General features: G+C 39.1%; 1 protein-coding gene across 1 annotated transcript in view; it reads left to right on the top strand.

Moving 5' to 3' along the window:
- Positions 1-20,908, top strand: part of lrp1bb (low density lipoprotein receptor-related protein 1Bb) — a 488,452-nt gene that overhangs the window by 230,705 nt on the left and 236,839 nt on the right. Inside the window, exons 28-32 of the mRNA XM_063005338.1 lie at positions 4,095-4,226; positions 5,633-5,860; positions 10,304-10,478; positions 15,116-15,210; positions 16,668-16,817. Of these exons, the coding sequence (XP_062861408.1) occupies positions 4,095-4,226; positions 5,633-5,860; positions 10,304-10,478; positions 15,116-15,210; positions 16,668-16,817 (780 nt within the window). The remainder of the gene's footprint in view (positions 1-4,094; positions 4,227-5,632; positions 5,861-10,303; positions 10,479-15,115; positions 15,211-16,667; positions 16,818-20,908) is intronic.

Here is a 20,908-nt window from a genome sequence, read left to right as displayed (position 1 = left end):
AAGGAAACCTTATCTGTGACCTTATCACAAAAGTCAATGACTAAAATATGCTAAACAGCATCTACTGTAAATAAGCCAGAGTTGCTTTGGAGAGTGTTGTGATTAAAATATGTAACTGTTTGACCACAATCATCTTAATCACAAAAAAGCATTTGGAAAAAAGAGCAAAAGAGAAAAAAGAGAAGCATTTAATAAAAAAATAAGGTGACATCATTTTGACTAAATATCAGAAATTTTAAATGAAAATGCGGCAGTGCCACAAGTGCGTCAACCTACACAAAAACGTTTTGTTGTATTTCCATTTTATTAAAATTAATGTACCATTGCCGCTCAGGTGGCGCAGCGGTATAAAGAGACGCTGCAACCAGAGCTGGATTCTGAGTATCTCGTATCGAATCCAGCTCTGCCTTACCGGTTCGAGGCTGAGTGGCTGTATGAGCAATGATTGGCCGGTTGCTCAGTTGGGGGGTGAAACAACCGGATGTGGGTCTCTCTCTGTCAGAATGAGATTACGACCTCTGCCGGCTGATTAGAGGCACCTGCACAGAGAAGAGGATGAGTGCCCTTAGGGTGTGTCTCTCCGCATGCAACGCTAGGTGGCGCCACACTCATCAATGTGTGGGTGGCAAAAATGCATCCGGCTGCTGCCCATGTCTCGGAGGGGATATGGGTTAGCTTTGATCTCCTCAGTCAGGGCAGGGTTCGGCATAGACAGAGAGGAAGCGCGATGCAAATTGAACAATTGGATGCGCTAAAGGGGGAGAAAAAGGGGGAAAAAAATTTTAAATTAATGTACCATTCCACATTTATATATGTATATATTTGTGTGCAAACTTCATTAACCTGATTCCTTGATTCTTAAATTCTGTTTGTTGACCTCACCATTCATGAAGAAATTTTTAGCACTTTATAGGCAAAACAGGATTTATCTGAAGTTACTGTGTCATGCATTCTGCATTTTTTATCCGATGATCCAAGCACCTTAATTTAGTAAGAATAGTGGTTGCTGTTGCTACATCTGCCCAGCTTTCGGTTTACTGACAACAGAACCTCAGTCTCTCAGAATTAGGCAAGAAGTATAGCACTGTGGGGAATGGGAGGAATGTTTGGGTGGAGGCACTGGTTGAAATAATCTGCAATTACATGTGTACACGTGTTCATTGGAAATGAGGACAATCTCAACATGTCTGCTTGTGATAAGGCCATCCTTTACGCCACCTGCACGCAAGTTGAATCCAAGATGACAGCATTTAAGATGGCTATCTCGTTGTTGACATGACGTAACAGAATTCCATTTTTATTTTATGTGGGTATTTAGTTACTTTTAATAGCTAACTATATCCCTATTACAAAATTTGCAGGCTGTCATGAGTCATGACAATCTTCAACTGCAGTCAAATAACAAATTTCAGCATGACATCAGTTGTATGACATACTTACAGTATGTCTAAATCATAATAGAAGGTACATATCAAGTTAAACCAAATCAAATTTCAAATATAATTTTTGATATAATCTATGTATTAAAAATGCAGAATTTCATCAGTTATGTTCTATTAAATCTGTTCTAATTGCCTAATACGTCCCCTTTGAATAAAGTTGTACCAAAAATCTTTAACAATTTTTACATACCTAAATACTGGTGCAGTGGTACCTTAAAACTCAACATCAATTGGTTCTGGTAGTGGTGTCGAGTTTAAAAGACGTCGAGTTTCAAGGTATTTTTTCTAAGGATGTATGGGAATCCTGTTAATGTGTTCCATTGTTCCGTGGAACTGCATATATTTTAGGCTAATATAAAATAATGGGGTTGTTTTTGACATTTATACACTGAAAATAACACACATATAATATAAAAAAAACACTGATATATAATTGAAAATCAGTTAAAAATCTATCTAAAAATACAACAAAACATGCACTTTATTTTTACTCATTTATTGTTTCTTTATGCTTCTTAATCGTGAAGATGCTTGATCTTGGAATACAGTATTCCGTTCAGTAAAAGCGCATTTACATGATAAGCAGTAAAACCACTTTTGCACTGCTGTGCCGTTATTTCCTATGGAATGTGGTGTTACACAAAGCTTAACATGACTTATTGTAATAAAACAGTGGAGAGATAATAATAAAAATAATAATAAAATAGTGGAGAGAACTTATGAGCAGTAATAATTTGAGAGAAGTTTAGTGTTCCTATGTCATTATTTTAGTACATTAATCCACGTTACGCTTTATTATTTATTTATACATTTTTTATGATGTGTTTTAGACTTGGACAAGCTGATTCTCACACTTTCTCAGCACTCCGAGCTATAAAACAAGTTTGAAAGTAAAACACAGATACATGTGGACGCTTCCAGAGTGGATTTGACTGTTATTCCACACAAATGCAGATTTGTCATATATTCGCACTTTGAAGACGTTTTACTGCACCGCATAAGCCAAGAGCTGAACAAAGCAACTGTTATTTGTGTGGAATAACAGTCAAATCCATTCTGAAAGCTGTATCTGTGTTTAGCTGTATTTCACCTGTCTTATAGCTCGGGGTTCTGATTAAAAATAAATAAATAAATAAAAAACGCCTTTAGCTTTGATTACGGCACGTATTCGCTGTGGTATCGTTTCCACAAGCTTCTGCAATGTCACAACATTTATTTCTGTCCAGAGTTGCCTTAATTTTTCCCCAAGATCTTGTATTGATGATGGGAGATTTGGACCACTGTGCAAAGTCTTCTCCAGCACATCCCAAAGATTCTCAATGGGGTTCAGGTCTGGACTCTGTGGTGGCCAATCATGTGTGAAAACACGTCTCATGCTCCCTGAACCACTCTTTCACAATTTGAGCCCGATGAATCCTGGCACTGTCATCTTGGAATATGCCCGTGCCATCAGGGAAGAAAAAATCCATTGATGGAATAACCTGGTCGTTCAGTATATTCAGGTAGTCAGCTGACCTCATTCTTTGGGCACATGACGTTGCTGAACCTAGACCTGACCAACTGCAGAAACCCCAGATCATAGCACTGCCCCCCACAGGCTTGTACGGTAGGCACTAGGCATGATGGGTGCATCACTTCATTTTAGTATATATTATATTACCCGATTATATATATATTAAAGGCTGGAGGTCGAATTTAAGAAAAACGTTGAGTTTAAGGGTACAATTGTGTCAATGAAGTGCTTTGAGTTTTAAAAATTTTGAGTTACCAAGGTACCCCTGTATTTAATTACTGTCAGCACTTGTGTCAGCACATTTGTTTGTGTAAAAGTACAAGTAACATTGCCACAGAAAATCTTTTTTTAAACATCCTGTTGTACCAAGCTCACAGTAGCTTTTATTTCAGTAGCACCTCCAGTGTTCTTAGAATAGTGCTGACAAGGACAGCTTTGTGAGAAGTGAAAAGGCAAAGCGAGCTAATTGACTGTTCTCTTGTGACCTCCTAGCCATTATCATGTAATCTGCGTGGTCAGCATTAGTTCCTGATAAAGTACCTCAGAAATGGGCCACTCATGATGCAAATATGCTAAGGTTTATTTCCGAAAACCTCTTTTAAAGTGTTGTGTCCCTGTACTGTTAGAGTACAAGGATATTAGAGGTCTGAATGGATAATATGTACGACGAAGTAGAGTAAGTGAGGAGTAAGCACTTTTGTGTGCTGTTTGCCATTAGGGTTTTGCTCCACATCCTTTTCCTCTCGCAACTAGCTATCTCTTTGTTTGCTTTATATCCATTTCTGATGATTTCCTGTAAGTATACACATTTGCGCTCTTACTTTTCTTGCCTTGAAGGCCGTATCACTTCATCAGGAAAAAGTAATTTCCTTCATTTTCACCGTAGCTGCCGTACAGAGTGTTTTGATTGTTTGCCCATGTCTGTCTGCAATAACGAGTTCTGAGCACAATTTGTTCAACTGATGTCAGCAAAGGTTAGCCAAGATTCTTTAAAAGATGACTGTATTCTTGAACCAGGAGCCATTACACTTGCTATTGATTTTTGTCCTCTGTGTGGGTTTTTATTTTTGATTTATTTATTTATTTATTTGTGTGTGTGTGTGTGTGTGTGTAAATGTGTGTCATTGCCGGTGTTGCAGCCTCCAACCCCTGTGAGGAAAATGGTGGAAGAGGTCCCTGCTCTCATCTTTGCCTTATTGATTACAATCGTACCGCCTCATGTGCCTGCCCCCACCTGATGAAGATCTCACCCAACAATCATTCCTGTGTGGGTGAGTACACTCCTCTTTACCCCTACCTGCTCTAATACACCCACGTCAGATGGTACAATGATACAAACACAAGTTGTGTGTGTGTGTGTGGTAGTGAGCTTTATAGTGAGATATTTATCAGCAAACTAGTAATGTAAGGTTGCCACTGTTGGACCCTTGAGTAAGGCCCTTAATCCTCAATACTGTAAGTTGCTTTGGATAAAAGCGTCTGCTAAATGCCGAAAATGTAGATATAAAAATGTAAATAAATACATATTCATATCATTATGACTGTTATTTATAGCCGCATTTGAATTCCAGCTCTGCCATGCAGCCACTGCTGGGCCCTTGAGCAAGGCCCTTAACACTCTCAGCTACAAGGGCGGGTGGGCAGACGGACGAACGGATGGATAAATAGATAGATAGATAGATAGATAGATAGATATATGTAGATAGATAGACAGACAGACAGACAGACAGACAGACAGATATGGATAGGGGGGATAGATAGACAGATTGATAGACAGATAAATAGATAGACAGACAAACAGACAGCACAGAGAGAGAGAGAGAGAGACAGATAGACAGATAGACAGATAGACAGATAGACAGACAAACAGACAGCACAGAGAGAGAGAGAGAGAGAGAGAGAGAGAGAGAGAGAGAGAGAGAGAGAGATAGATAGATAGATAGATAGATAGATAGATAGATAGATAGATAGATAGATAGATAGAGACATATAGACACAGACAGACAGACAGACAGACAGACAGACAGATAGACGGATCCATAGACAGACAGACAGATAGATAGACAGACAAACAGATACAGACAGACAGACAGACAGATACAGACAGACAGCCAAACAGCCAGATAGATAGACAGGTAGATACAGACAGAGAGATCGATCAATAGACAGGTCGATAGACAGACAGACAGACAGATAGACGGATCCATAGACAGACAGACAGACATATAGACAGAAAGACAGGTTGATAGATAGATAGACAGACATATAGTTAGATACAGACAGAGAGACAAACAAATAGATAGATAAAATATGTTTAGTTTTCAAGTTCATGGGTGGTAAGGCCATTTTTTTACATGGTAGACTACAAGTCTATGTTGATATAAAGCCCACATGACTGTGTTTGGGCTCATGCGGTCCATTAGCTTCCAGTGAATGGCAGGCCAGTTGCCGGTCGCAGTCAAATCAGCCCTATTTATATGGATACAGAAAAGTCACTAGCTATAATCAATCATAATAAATGACAAGGAGTTTGAAGACTGTACCTCTAAGTTAAATTACATTTTTTACATCACTGAATTATAATGTAATTTGCTATATGTATCTTTTAAAACCAACTTATAAATGTCCACATTAATTTTTCTAATCTTGTCTTTTTGTTTTACTTCTAACTCCCCAGCATTAAAGAAATTTTTGCTGTATGTCAGACGCTCAGAGATCCGAGGTGTGGATATTGATAATCCTTATATGAACATCATGACTGCTTTAACTGTCCCCGACATTGATGATGTCACGGTAGTAGATTACGATGCCCTGGAGGAACGAATTTATTGGGCGGATGTGAAGACTCAGACAATAAAGCGAATCTTCATTAATGGAACAGGCCTTGAGACAGTCATCTCAGGAGGTAAGGCAGTATTTTAAAAGAAAATGACAGATCTGCTCTCCTTTACTGAGGCTGATGGCAGATTCAGAGTAAATAAGTATAAAATAAATTACTGCTGTTTTATTTATTAGCCTTTAACACATTTATTTGTAGACTGAGGTCCCTGCGGGGAGATTTAGAGTTGGAAAAATAATGTTTGAAGTTTTCTTTCGCTGACACTCAGTTTAATTTGTTTTTGTTTTACTTACTGAAAGCACCTCTCCACAGTCAGACTGGATCAGAGAACTGAAATGAATAAAGATGGGGAATGCTTTAGGAGATAGTGTAGCATTAAAAAGAGAAGTTTAGGGTTTTGTAGGATTGTTGTTTCTTAAAACTGCATTTCAAACAAAGGGAAGTGTGCGATGAGCACCTCTACGGCACTGTACAAACACAGTTGTTAAGCATGTTAATTATTTAATATTAAATGCCCGAATCATTTTACCATCATTTCACCACTTACCATATAGAAGCACTTTGTAGTTCTACAATTACTGACTGTAGTCCATCTATTTCTCTACATGCTTTGTTAGCCCCCTTTTATGCTGTTCTTTAATGGTCAGGACTCTCCCAGAACCCCTACAGAGTAGGTATTATTTGGGTGGTGGATCATTCTCAGCACTGCAGTGACACTGATATGGTGGTGGTGCGTTAGTGTGTGTTGTGCTGGTATGAGTGGATCAGACACAGCAATGCTGATGAAGTTTTTAAATACCACATTGTCACTGCTGGACTGAGAAAAGTCCGTCAACCAAAAATATCCAGCCAACAGTGCCCCGTGGGCAGCATCCTGTGACCACTGATGAAGGTCTAGAACAGTGGTTCTCAAACTTTTTAGGAGAGCCAAAAGTTCCAAGTACCACCTATGTTTCTCATCACAGAACCACATATGGCACACATTAATTAGGTGTGTGTGTATATACTGTATATTAGTGATGGGAATTATGGCTTCTTGAAGGGAAGTTTCAGAAAAATCCTCTTTTGTGCAGAGATGTGACTGTTTGTTTCTGCTTTAAAACATAAGCATAATGAAATAACCAGATTTAACACAATTAAACAAGTTTATTTCTCAATTATTTGTCATTATACTACTAGCTCTAACTCTCTGTGTGTGTGTGTGTATGAGTATGCATACGTGCGAGTGTGTGTTTATGTGTGTGGTGTTAGTGTATGTGAATGTAAGTGTGTGTGTGTCTTGCTGGCTCTCCGTGATACTGAAAGTGCAGCTCTTATTACGATTATTATGTTTTGATTAATTCCCTCTACTGATGCGAAGCTGATGGGTGGATTACAGTCGATAAGAACTGTGCAGAAATAAAAGACTCGGTTCCTTTCGTTCATTTTAGAGATCCGTTCAATAGAATCGGATCGTTCACAATCGACTCATCATTAGTATATATGCAGTTACCACTGACCATTTCAGTGAGTGTGCCTGTTTAGCGGAGCAGCCTTGTGATGTCAGGAACGAGATCAGTGAGATTCAAACGCAGATCTGGCTCTGACAAAAGCGAAGTGAACTTAAAGTATAGACGTAATGAAGTACGGTGTCTGCGTAGCCCCGAATATTTTTAAAAACACATTCGTTTTAATTAAACTGATTTTATTAAAACAGAATTATAAGAACTTTGAAACAGATTTTATTAGTAATTTACACATTTTGTTTCATATTTTTTTTATTTATAATTATTAAATTATTTATTTTTTCGGTGCATGTAATTACTTTTCCGAGATTATCTGGCGTACCACCTCGTGCTGCTTCACGTACCACCAGTGGTACACGTACCACAGTTTGAGAACCACTGGTCTAGAAGAAGATAAACGATTGTCTCTGACTTTACATCTACAAAGTGGACCAACTACATAGGAGTGTCCAATAGAGTGGACAGTGAGTGGACACGGTATTTAAAAACTCCAGCAGCGCTGCTGTGTCTGATCCACTCATACCAGCACAATACACACTAACACACCACCACCATGTCATTGTCACTGTAGTGCTAAGAATAATCCACCACCTATATAATAGCTACTATGTAGTGCTCCTGTGGGGGTCCTGACCATTGAAGAACAGCATGAAAGGTGGCTAACAAAACATGCAGAGAAACAGATGAACTACAGTCAGTAATTGTAGAGCTGAGTAGTGTTTTAGCTGCTTTAGACTTTGACATCTTGGACATTTTGTCTAATCAATTGCTAGTATAACCAAACGTCTTTAGTGTTTGCTGAGTTTATAAAGAAATAAATAAACTGTACACAGATAAACTATTGGTAGCATAATGATACTTTACTGGCTTGTTCTTTTGAGGCACAGCACAGAGATGATCAAGTGTGTAGAGAAGCACCCTTTTACATTGACTATGAAATCTCCAAAGGGACAAAATGCACTCAATATGTAAACACATACATCAAACATTGTCAGCACACTACACCACAGAGAAGTCTGTTACACTAACGTAATTGCTGTATGATTGCTAGGACCACCTCATATTGCGCCTCATATGTCAAACACGAGTTTCACAACAAATTGCATATTACATCACGGTCCGTGGCGCGATTTTCATGGTCGTGAATTAGGTAGGGCTTTAAATATGATCATGATTACATATACATGTAACACTTAGTTACCAATTTACAAAATTTTACCTTTTTAGACCTTATGATATTAACTGAATTTACCCAAATGGACCCCAATATGTTGACCAACAAAACAGAAAAAACTAGGGCAAAGGTGAGCCTTTATGTCTACTGCATGCACCCCCTTCCATGTGCCGACTCTAAACTTGTGCCAGCAGTCATTGTTTTTGTCACTCATTTATCTTTACTTTTAGCCCTATTTTTAAGTTTTGCTAGCCAACGGTCCTTTTTTCAGACTGAACTGGATAACATTAAATGTGTGTGTGTGGTCAGCGAGACTAATCAAATATGTCTCCTGTGGGTGAAAAATGAATTGCTTTAGTTTTATAAGTAAAAAAAAAAAAATCTAGTAATACCGTGCCCCCCTGGACAGGTTGATAACCTCTGGTCTACTGGAGGTGGAAGAATACTGAAAGATGAGTGCGGTTCTCTGTACGTGTTAAGAATCCACAGCCGGCTGAAATGAAGATGCGTCCTTCGCCTTTACCCATTTCATTAGTAGACATGTAGAGTAGGCATGTACTAGCCTGCAGCCCTGCTCAACCAGTAAAGGTGCAGTGCAGCCGATCTAGGTCACAAAAGTGCACAAGGAAATTGAGCATATCCAAAATTGGGAAGCAAATAAGAAAACGAAAATATAGTGCAACAGCTAATACTATGAGGATTGTCATGCATGTCATGCAACCCCAAATCAGAAAAAGTTGGGACAGTATTGACAATGTAAATAAATTAAAAATGCAGTGTTCAAGATATTTCATGTTTTGTCTGCTCAACTTCATTTCATTTCTTAATACACCTCTATTCCTGCATTTCAGGCCTGCAACACATTCCAAAAAAAGTTAGGACGGGGGAATTTAGGGCCAGTAATGAAGTGAAAAACTAAATAATGATGTGATTCCAAACAGGTGATGTCAACAGGTGATTGTACTCATGGTTTGGTACAAAAGCAGCATCCAGGAAAGAGTGAGTCTCTGATAAGCAAAGATGACCAGAGGATCTCCAGTTTGTCAACAAATGCATGAGAAAATTATTGAAATGTTTAAAAACAATGTACCTCAAAGAAAGATTGGAAGAGATTTGCATATTTCTCCCTCTACAGTGCATAATATCATTAAACGATTCAAGGAATCGGGAGAAATTTCACTGTGTAAAGGCCAAGGGCGCAAGCTTAAGCTGAACGCCTGTGATCTTCAATCCCTCAGACACCACTGCATCAAGAACCGCCACTCAACAATAGCTGATATAACCACATGGGTGAGGGATTACTTTGGCAAACCTTTGTCAAGCACTACAATACAGAGTTACATGCACAAATGCCACTTAAAACTATGTTAACCATGTCCAGGAGCGGCGTCGACTTCTCTGGGCTCAGAGGCATCTAGGATGGATCATACTCTATGCCAAAACATGTTTTAAGTGTGGTGAAAAGGAATGGCAACATTACAAAGTGGTAAATGCTTTACTGTCCCAACTTTTGTGTGTTCCAGGCCTGAAATGCAATAATGGATGTTTATTAATGAATGAAATGAATTTGAGCAGACAAAACATGAAATATCTCAGGTTCATCCTGTCTGCAATGAAAATGCTGTCCCAACTTTTTCTGATTTGGGGTTGTACATGTTAGTGTCAAAATAAACCTGTTTAGTATTCCATAAACTTCCACATGTTGTGTGCTTTTTAACTTATTAAAAATGTCTGTAGTGAGGTATCAACTGATCACAGTGTCTGCAAGGCCGAGCATCTTCTATCTACCCTTGTGCTATTGTAAATGTAACTGCATTGCTGTATTTGCAGACATTCAGAACTGCCGAGGTCTAGCGGTAGACTGGCTCTCGAGGAATATGTATTGGCTGAGTACTGAGAATGAAGAGACCCAGATCAATGTTGCTCGACTAGATGGAGCACTGAAAACTTCAGTCATTCATGGGATTGACAAACCAAGGTGCCTGGCAGTACATCCAGCCAAAGGGTATGAATTAATGTTTCTTTAATGTTGATTTTGTTTTTATTTAATAATGTACAGCTAAATATATTGTTTGACATGTTGAAAAGACAAATTATAATCTTTAAGAAGAGCTCTGCATTTAAATTTACTACTACTACTAATAATAATAATAATAATAATAAAATGTATATGTGCCTTATCCGTAGTTCACACTATATGATATTTGCCCTGATTTTCGCTCGCCAACTGGTTGCCGCTAGATGTGGCAGCTCGGAAGCAACTCAACGTTTGCTCGGGGATCGAAACTCAGCTCTCGACCGCTATGTGTGAACTTTTTAACGACTCGATCCGAGCGGCTCGCCGAGTGCTCGGCTGAAGAAAAACATCTAGCATGTTAAATATCTGGACCAGTCGCCGACTTAGAATCGTGTAGTGTAGGCATTGCGAGCAGGTTGCGAGTGGCAGCGAGTGCTATGTCGAAGTGTAAAAACGTGGAACAGGGGCATAATATAGTTTCTATCAAAATACATCCGCGCACACACAAGCTTTACAGTATTTGTGATCTTATCGTCCACGACAAACCATAATACCAACGCTGCATTGCAAAAATATTTATTAACCTCCAACTCACTACAGAACAGACAATCCCTGCTGGTCGCGTCGCCCAATCCACTCAGATTCATTTATTTTTTCTACTTGCTTTTACGCTGCACATCAGCACACAAACAACTTTGATCGCTCACTTATTATTGACGTGCATTTTTGGACGTGGTATCACTAAACCCCTTGTTCCTTTTCGCGTGTGTTTTTGTGACAAAACCAGATAGACTCGCCTGAGATTCCTCCCGGTGATATATTGTGTAGTGTGTGACCCCCTATTGCTGATCAATCATGTAGTGTAAAATACACAATGACTTAAAAGACTCCCGATTACAAGAGATCCAGTTGTGTAGTGTGAACTGTACAGCGAGCTGACGACTTGGAAAGTCATGTAGTGTGAACTTGGTATTACTCTAAATTTACACTAGCTGCTAGTCACTGATGGTCTGTCTTTGTCGGTTGTGTAGAATACCTTTGTTGTTCTCATTGTAGGAGTGAACAATAACAAAAAAATGCTTTAGGGCAAAAAATACAGTTTACAAAATTATGTATATATACAGTGGGGTCAAAAAGTATTTAGTCAGCCACTGATTGTGCAGGTTCTCCTACTTAGAAAGATGAGAGAGGTCTGTAATTTTCATCATAGGTACACTTCAACTATGAGAGACAAAATGAGAAAAAGAAATCCAGGAAATCACATTGTAGGATTTTTAAAGAATTTATTTGTAAATTATGGTGGAAAAAAAGTATTTGGTCAATAACAAACAAGCAAGATTTCTGGCTCTCACAGACCTGTAACTTCTTCTTTAAGAAGCTCTTCTGTCCTCCACTCGTTACCTGTATTAATGGCACCTGTTTGACCTCGTTATCTATATAAAAGACACCTGTTCACAGCCTCAAACAGTCAGACTCCAAACTCAACCATGGCCAAGACCAAAGAGCTGTCGAAGGACACCAGGAAGAAAATTGTAGACCTGCACCAGGCTGGGAAGAGTGAATCTACAATAGGCAAGCAGGTTGGTGTGAATAAATCAACTGTGGGAGCAATTGTAAGAAAATGGAAGACATACAAGACCATTGATAATCTCCCTTGGGGTCAAGATCCCATCCCGTGGGGTCAAAATGATCATGAGAACGGTGAGCAAAAATCCCAGAACTACATGGAGGGACCTAATGAATGACCTGCAGAGAGCTGGGACCAAAGTACAAAGGCTACCATCAGTAACACACTACGCCGAGAGGGACTCAAATCCTGCAGTGCCATGTGTGTCCCCCTGCTTAAGCCAGTACATGTCCAGGCCTGTCTGAAGTTTGCCAGAGAGCATATGGATGATCCAGAAGAGGATTGGGAGAATATCATGTGGTCAGATGAAACCAAAATGGAACTTTTTGGTAAAAACTCAACTCGTCGTGTTTGGAGGAAGAAGAAGAACCCAAGAACACCATACATACTGTGAAACATGGGGGTGGAAACATCATGCTTTGGGGCTGTTTTTCTGCAAAGGGGACAGGACGACTGATCCGTGTTAAGGGAAGAATGAACGGGGTCATGTATCGTGAGATTTTAAGCCAAAACCTCCTTCCATCAGTGAGAGCATTGAAGATGGAACGTGGCTGGGTCTTCCAGCATGACAATGATCCCAAACACACCGCTCGGGCAACGAAGGAGTGACTTCGTAAAAAGCATTTCAAGGTCCTGGAGTGGCCTAGCCAGTCTCCAGACCTCAACCGCACAGAAAATTTGTGGAGTCCCTGTTGCCCAGCAACAGCCCCAAAACATCACTGCTCTAGAGGAGATCTGCATGGAGGAATGGGCCAAAATACCAGCTACAGTGTGTGCAAACCTGGTGAAGACTTACAGGAAACGTTTGACCTCTGTTATTGCCAACAAAGGTTATGTTACAAAGTATTGAGTTGAACTTTTGTTATTGACCAAATACTTATTTTCCACCATAATTTACAAATAAATTCTTTAACAATCCTACAATGTGATTTCCTGGATTTTTTTTTCTCATTTTGTCTCTCATAGTTGAAGTGTACCTATGATGAAAATTACAGACCTCTCTCATCTTTCTAAGTAGGATAACCTGCACAATCAGTTGCTGACTAAATACTTTTTGGCCCCACTGTATATATATATATATATATATATATATATATATATATATATATATATATATATATATATATATATGCGTATATATATATATATATATATATATATATATGTACATGCTGTAATTTGCACATGATTGGTAAAATCCCAGTTTAATGGTGTGCATCACAGTGTCTTTGTTTCTGTATCACTGTTGTTTGAATTGAGAGAAAATAATTGAAGAAAAGCCATACAACAATGTACACGAGATCAGCTTTTGATTAATTCCATTACTTAAAACATTTTTCCCTTATGGTTCATCTAAATTAATAAAGTCGTATGCCAAGTTCACACTACACGACCTTCAAGTTGTTCTGATCGCTGTACAGTTCACACTACACAACTTGATCTCGTGTAATCAGGAGTCTTTTAAGTCGTTGTGGTTTTCACACTACACGATTGATCAGCGATAGGGGGTCACACACTACACCATCTATCACCAGGAGGAAGCTCAGACAAGTCTGTTTGGTCTCCTAAATTACGTTTTGTCAAGAAAACACACGCGAGAAGTGACGAGGGGTTTAGTGATACCACGTCCAAAAATGCACGTCAACAATAAGCGAGCGATCAAAATTGTTTGAGCGCTGATGTGCAGCGTAAAAGCAAGTAGGAAAAATAAAAGAATCTGGGTAAAGGAGTGGGTTTGGCTGCACAGCCAGCAGGAATTGTCTGTTTGCAATGTAATGTTGGTATTATGGTTTGGCGTGGACGATAAGTCACAAATACTGTAAAGCTTGTGTGTGCTGATGTATTTTGATAGAAACTATATTATGCCCCTGTTCCACATATTAACACCTTCTTCCCCAGGGTTTCCCTTCTGTATTTTGCGTTCATAACAATCAGAACCTGATCACAACACCTTTCACACTACATGATTTTGAGTCGCTGACAGGCCCATATATTTAGCATGCTAGATATTTTTCTTGAGTCTGCGAGCGCTCGGATCGAGTCGTTGAACAGTTAACACAAAGCAATCGAGAGCTGATTTTAGAGCCCCGAGCGAAAGCTGAGTTGCTTTCAAGCTGCCACATCTAGCAGCGACTTGTTAGCGAGTGAAAATAAGGGGAAAAAATCGTGTCATGTGAACTAGGCATTATTTGCCATAAAGTTTAGTAAGTTTTTTCTTGCCCTAGCTTTGCTTATTTGGGGTTTTATATCTGTTTTTGTCAAGCTAGACAAGAATGTATCCTGCCGTATTTAAAATCACTTTAGATAAAAGTGTCTGTCAGAAAGATTCAGTTCAAAGTAAAAGTGGCTGCTTGTGTGTTTAAATCAAGGTGGCATATACTGTACAGTACTGTGCAAAAGTCTGGCTACAATCAGGTTTAGGGAATCAGCAAACACATTCAATTCTCAAGATGTGGTACTCAAGCTTTTATGAAGTGCCAATGCAGTGAAATCATAATTGGAGAGAAAAACAGCTGTTAAAATACTGTCGGTCATAGACTGGCCTCCACCTGACTGGCCTTCAGACCTGAATATTATAGAGGCAGTATGGGAACACCTTGACAAAGAAAGAAATAAAAGAAATAACTTTGGAAAGTAATATACCCAAAGATTACTTCAGGAAACCTTGAGACAGTCTCCCCAACGGTTCACTATGTGCTTAATGCCAAGGGAGGTCACACTATGTGATGACATTTGTCTGTAGCAATTTTATTAAAGATAATCCTGACTTTATAGAAAATATATAACATTGAGGTTAGGCAGGCCTTGATCAACATCAACATTTATTGTTCCCAAAGGTGAGTGGTCAGGGCATTCAGGGCACTGTGAAGGTCATGTTGGTTCTTTCACATCAATGTTTTGTTCTAGGGGACATCAGCAGTGGGTGTAATATGAATAGCAGCTTGTTGTGTGTGTTTAGACATAAACATTGTTTTGTTTTATTTTTAAAACCTTGAAGGAAGACATATTGGACAGATGGAAATACGATAAATATAGCCAACATGGATGGGAGTAACAGGAAAGTTCTTCACCAGAACCAGAAGGAACCAGTAGGTAAGTTAAGTAAATTTACTCTTACTTTCTTAACCGCTTATCCAATTAGGGTCGTAAGGATGCAAGGCACACAGTCTATCGCAGGGCATTTACTAAATTTAATTAAAGTAAATTATAAAACCCTCTCTTTTCCTTTTTTTCTGTTGTCTTTCTATTGCCTTATATTGCTATTTTCCATAAATAAATAAGAAAAAAGTATTGCATGTATTGCATCCAGCATTTTGGCAACTGCAGTGCCCCATATTTTTTGACCTTGTCATTGGACTGTGGATCAAGAGGCCTCGTCTTCTTCTGGCTCTACAGTCTGGCCCTCCTCTTCCTCATCTCCTGACAGTTCTAAATCTAACTCTTCTGCATAAATTCTTAATTAAATCTTTTCTGCCTTACTCAGCCCTCTGCTTCCTTGTATAGAAATAGGCTAAAAACAGGGGTAGTAAGTCCTGCTGTCCACTACAAAGGACGTTGTTTAAATGTTGTGTTTTGAAAGGGTTAAATTTGCTGTACATTTCTAAAATCTTTCTAAATTGATGTTAAGACTCTCATATTGATGAAACAATTTGATTATTAGAAACAAAAACATAATATCAGCAAAAAAAACCCCTGATCTTGTACCTTGCTTGTTGCCATAAAATGTGGAATATGAGATGGCAGCCATTTGGAAAAACAAGTCTATGAGCTCTGTTTGCCACACCCCCACAAATGTGATATCAGTAAAAAGCCCAGGGTGTACTCTATACAGTACAGTAGTACTCAAATGAATGGCATAAATGGTACTTCAAGAGAGAGTTATAGATCTCAGACTCATGTCCATCACAGAGGACAAAAATTAATTGCTTGGTCTCAGGAGGATATATACAGGGTGTCCCAAAATGAACTGACATTTAAAAATCTTTTTTTTTTTTTCTCAGTTGAATAATTCTATAATTTTATACACAGGTGTGTACAAACGTTAGCTATGTTTTCTTAATAATGTCCATTATTAATGGCCTTTAATGTTAGTGGTAGCAAATAATGAGATGTCAAACTTTTCTATGTATGTTTATTTATTTTATAGATTTTAATGATTATAATTTAATGCTTTGTCTAAAATGACACATCAGCTGTCTGCGTTCCATTTAATATTCATAATGGAGATAAATTACCTATATTTTGTAAGCAGTAGCTATATTAAACAGGCTTTTCCTGGAGTCTATCACAAAACTGTGTTTGTAATGAAAAAGGATTAAGGTAATCGGCTATGTAAGTACAATTTCAGCAAAGTAGGTCTTAACAGTAAGCATCAGTAGATTAAAATCATTGTTGCATCACTGTGTTGTTTTTAGCACAGACAAATTTAATTCTGACCTTAAAAACACATTAAGGATAAATCAAAATGCTTATAATTACCAGTATGCCATCACCGTACATGTGAACTACGCTCTACTAGTTCTTGATCTAACACTTCACTTTCCTTTCAGGACTCTCAATAGACTTTCCAGTCAGCAAATTGTACTGGATTAGCTCAGCTAATGGCACGATCAACAGGTGTAATCTGGATGGCAGTGGCTTTGAAGTGATAGAAACAGTGAAAAAGGACTTAACTAAAGCTACAGCTCTGGCAGTCATGGGTAAGTGAGGCAGCTTTTACATTATTATACCACACTGAGTTCGGGGCCAAGCGTCGCACAACACTAGAAGGCTAAACGATTTTGATAGCTCGGTGGCTAATCCCACTTTATATGCTGTATAATCATGATTCATCAAGTACTAATTTTCTCATTAGTGTAATAATGAGAAAATGTGTACTTGATGAATCATGATTATTTGTATCTTTGGAACCAGACTGTAATATTCAGTAATGTAAATGGTTATGACTGCGCAGGGGTCTTCACTCTTATCCACACAGAGCCTATTTGGCTGCATGTTTTATTAAAACATTAACATCAACTGATTAAAAAGTATCAGGTGTAGTTACTGCTTAACTGTAAAGAAAACCCTCAGACACTAATTTGGAATGTATACCAGAAGCCTCCCTTTGTTGTTGCTGATTGTGGTCCAGTTAAGACAAATTCTGATTATACAGGCTTTCTAAATCTATTTAATCCATTTAATGTCTTTAATTTATCAAGAGGACAAAATGAGGTTTTACACACACACACACACACACACACACGTTAAGTTGTATTCATTAATGGCTTGTTGGCATTATGCCTTACATATTGCCTGTATCTTGAACTAAAGAGGTCAGATAAAAGAAAATTGCACATATTGCAGTAATTAGCACTTCTGCCATGTGGGATCAAGTGTGTATTGACATACAGCAGTGCCTCTTTAACTGTAAACACAGCACAACATTTGGCTGAAACAATGTTGCTTGCAGACATGACGTTTGACCCAGATTTGAGTTTGAAATTCTAGTCATCTTTATTTGTGCCAATCCTTATACAGTCAATCCGGGAAGTCTGCACACCCCTTTCACCTTCTCCACATTTTATTACATTACAGACTCATTCTATAATAGATTGAGTTCACACAAAATATCCCACAATGACAAAGTGAAAGCAGGTTTTTAGACATTTGTTCTAATTTATTAAAAACCAAAATGTAAACTATCATATGTACGCAAGTGTGCACACCCTTTGATATGACACCCAAAAGTGAGCTGATTTTGTTATAACTGATACTGTTTGAGATGATTCTACAATTTAATTGGAGTCCATCTGTGGTAAATTTAATTGTTTGGACATAATTGGGGATTGCCAACACCTGCCTATATAAGGTCCCACACTGGACAGTGCATATCAGAGCAAAGTCCAAGCCATGAAGTTCAAGGAATTATCTACAGACCTCAGAGGATTATGTCAAGGCATAGACCTGGAGTACAGGTCCCAATGTGCACAGTGGCCACCATCATTCATAAATGGAAGGAGTTTGGAACCACCAAAAATCTTCCTAGACCTGGCCGCCTGGCCAAACTGAGTGATTGGGGAAGACAGACCTTGGCCAGTGAGGTGAGCAGGAACCTGAGGGTCACTCTGACAGAGCTCCAGCGTATCCTTGTGGAGATGGGAGAACCTATCAAATCACGCCTTTATGGCCAGACGGAAGCCACTCCTTAGTAAAAGGCACATGACAGCCCGCTTAGAGTTTGCCAAAAAGTACCTAGAGGACTCTCAAACCATGAGAAACAAGATTATCTGATCTGATGAAACCAAAATGTAACTTTCTGGCCTGAATACCAAGTGTCATGTCCGGAGGAAACCAGGCACCGCTCATCACCTGGCTAATGCCATCCCTACAGTGAAGCATGGTGGTGGCAGCATCATGATGTGGGGATGTTATTCAGCAGCGGGACCGGGGCGACTAGTCATGATAGAGGGAAAGATGAATGCAGCTAAGTACACCAAGATCCTTGAAGAAAACCTGCTCCAGAGCGCTCTGGACCTCAGACTGGGGGCGAAGGTTTACCTTCCAACATGACAACGACCTGAAGCACACAGCCAAGAGAACAAAGGAGTGGCTTCGTAGAAAGTCTGTGAATGTCCTTGAGTGGCTCAGCCAGAGCCCAGACCTGAATCCAATCAAACATCTGTGGAAGGAGCTGAAAATGGCTGTGTACCAACGCTCCACATCCAACCTGACGGAGCTTGCAAGGATATGCCAAGAGGAATGGGCAAAAATGTCCAGAAACAAGAGTGCCAAGCTCGTAGCTTCTTTCCCAAGACGCCTTAAAGCTGTAATTGCTGCTTTAAGTATTAAAGTATTAGTTTTAGTTAGTGCATCAACTAAGCATTAGGCTAAAGGTGTGTACAGATATGTAACCCCTAAATAAACCATTTTTGTCAGTAAAATAAAATTGCATTTTTTATTGGATGTTTTCACTTTATAATTATTGGTGATTGTGTGTAGATGTTTGAGGCACAAAAAGAACTCAATGTATTATAGAATGAGTGTAACGTAATAAAACGTAGAGAAGGTGAAAGGGGTGTGCAGACTTTCCGGCTTGACTGTACCATAACCTGGTGTGACTGGGGTTTAAAAGTCAAGACACGTGTTATATGGCATCATGTTGGATCTACGATGTTTTCTTTACCCTGTATATTTTTAGTTTTACTTGTATTGTAGGATTTTACAGTTTCTTAACTTCTTCTCATGTTTCTCTGGTTAGAGATTCGGTTTCTGACTATATTGCACTGCTGAAATGGATCGTTGTGTAGTTGGAAAATAAGGTGAAAAGTCATAAATATTAGATGATACATGACACACAGCAAATCTTTACTGGCTGGAATTATGCCATAAAAATGAAAAATAATGAGCTGAGGGAAGGTAACAAAATATAACACAGAACACAAATGAGATTTACCTGTTTCACATTAGGCACACCACTGGAAGCAAAATAGCTCATCAACACAGGGAAAAGTAAATTAACACCTCAAGAGTAAATGGTACAGTCTTGCCCACGGCGAGAAAATAAGTTTGTATGATTGATTCTTCTCCAGATGGAGCAGGATAATAAAGAGTGGTTGTCTGTGTAGACACCCGAGTGATGCAGAGCATCTGCTTTTTAATCATACCATTTACATTATACTGGGTGACTCAATTATTTATCTTTCTATATGCCAGGAGCATTAACTAAGGGGATCAGAAACAGCTGTATATGCATGCTGGCAGTGATCAAGGAGGATAGAAATGTTGGCTTCTAGTTACTTCTAGTTACAGAGCGACTTACAGAAGTGCAGAAGTTTAAGTAAGGCAGTTGTAGCCTAGCAGTCAAGGTACCGGACTAATAATCAAAAGGTCACTGGTTCAAGCCCGACCACTGTCAGGTTGCCACTGTTGGGTCCTTGAGCAAGGCCCTTAACCCTTAATTGCTTAGACAGTATACTGTCACAGTGTCACACTGCAAAGTGCCAAAATTGTAAATATAGACAACAGTCCAAAAACACAAATCTGCTGAAACCCTTCGAACATTTGATTATTTAAGAGTGTTAGTAAGTACATGTTAGTTCTCAGCTCAAGTGCTTATTAAAGAGGTGGGTTTTTAATCATCTTTTGAAGACGTTGAGAGGCTCAGATTTTCAGACAGACAAGGGAAGCTCGTTCCACCACTTGGATGCCAGTACAGAAAAGAGCCTGGATGCATGTCTTCCTCAAGTTCTGGGTGGAGGATCAAGTCGAGTGAGACTAGATGCTCAGAGGTTGCGTGATACAGATTGGGGTGTGATGATCTCTTTAAGGTAGCTTGTAGCTGGTCCATTTTTGGCTTTGTAGGCGAGCATCAGTGTTTTAAACTGAATGTGGGCAGCTACAGGAAGCCAGTGAAGAGAGCACAGCAGTGGGGTGATGTGGCAGGTGCATTTTGAATGAGTTGAAGGGGTTTAATAGTGGACATTAGAGCACCTGCCAGGAGGGAGTTGCAGTAGTCCAGCTGAGAGAGTGCAAGTGACTGGATAAGAATCTGAGTGGCTTTCATAGAGAGAAATGGCCAAATCTTTTTGATGTTGTAAAGGAGGAATCTTGTCATGTTGGCTACATGAGGAGAAAAGGACAGCTGGTTAGCCAGGACAACACCAAGGTTTTGTGCCTTGTCAGATGATTAGATTGAGAAGACTAGGTCTTGGGTTGGAGATTGATCTCTAGGAATAAGTATCATACTGTCAAAGTTAAAAAGGTATCATTTATTAATCTTTGCCTTGGAGTCAGTGTTTACAAAGACCTT

The sequence above is a fragment of the Trichomycterus rosablanca genome, chromosome 12, assembly GCF_030014385.1.
Source record: "Trichomycterus rosablanca isolate fTriRos1 chromosome 12, fTriRos1.hap1, whole genome shotgun sequence".
Classification (NCBI taxonomy): Eukaryota; Metazoa; Chordata; class Actinopteri; order Siluriformes; family Trichomycteridae; genus Trichomycterus; species Trichomycterus rosablanca.
The sequence above is the reverse complement of the archived record's forward strand: the minus strand, read 5'-3'. Positions and strand labels throughout refer to the sequence as shown.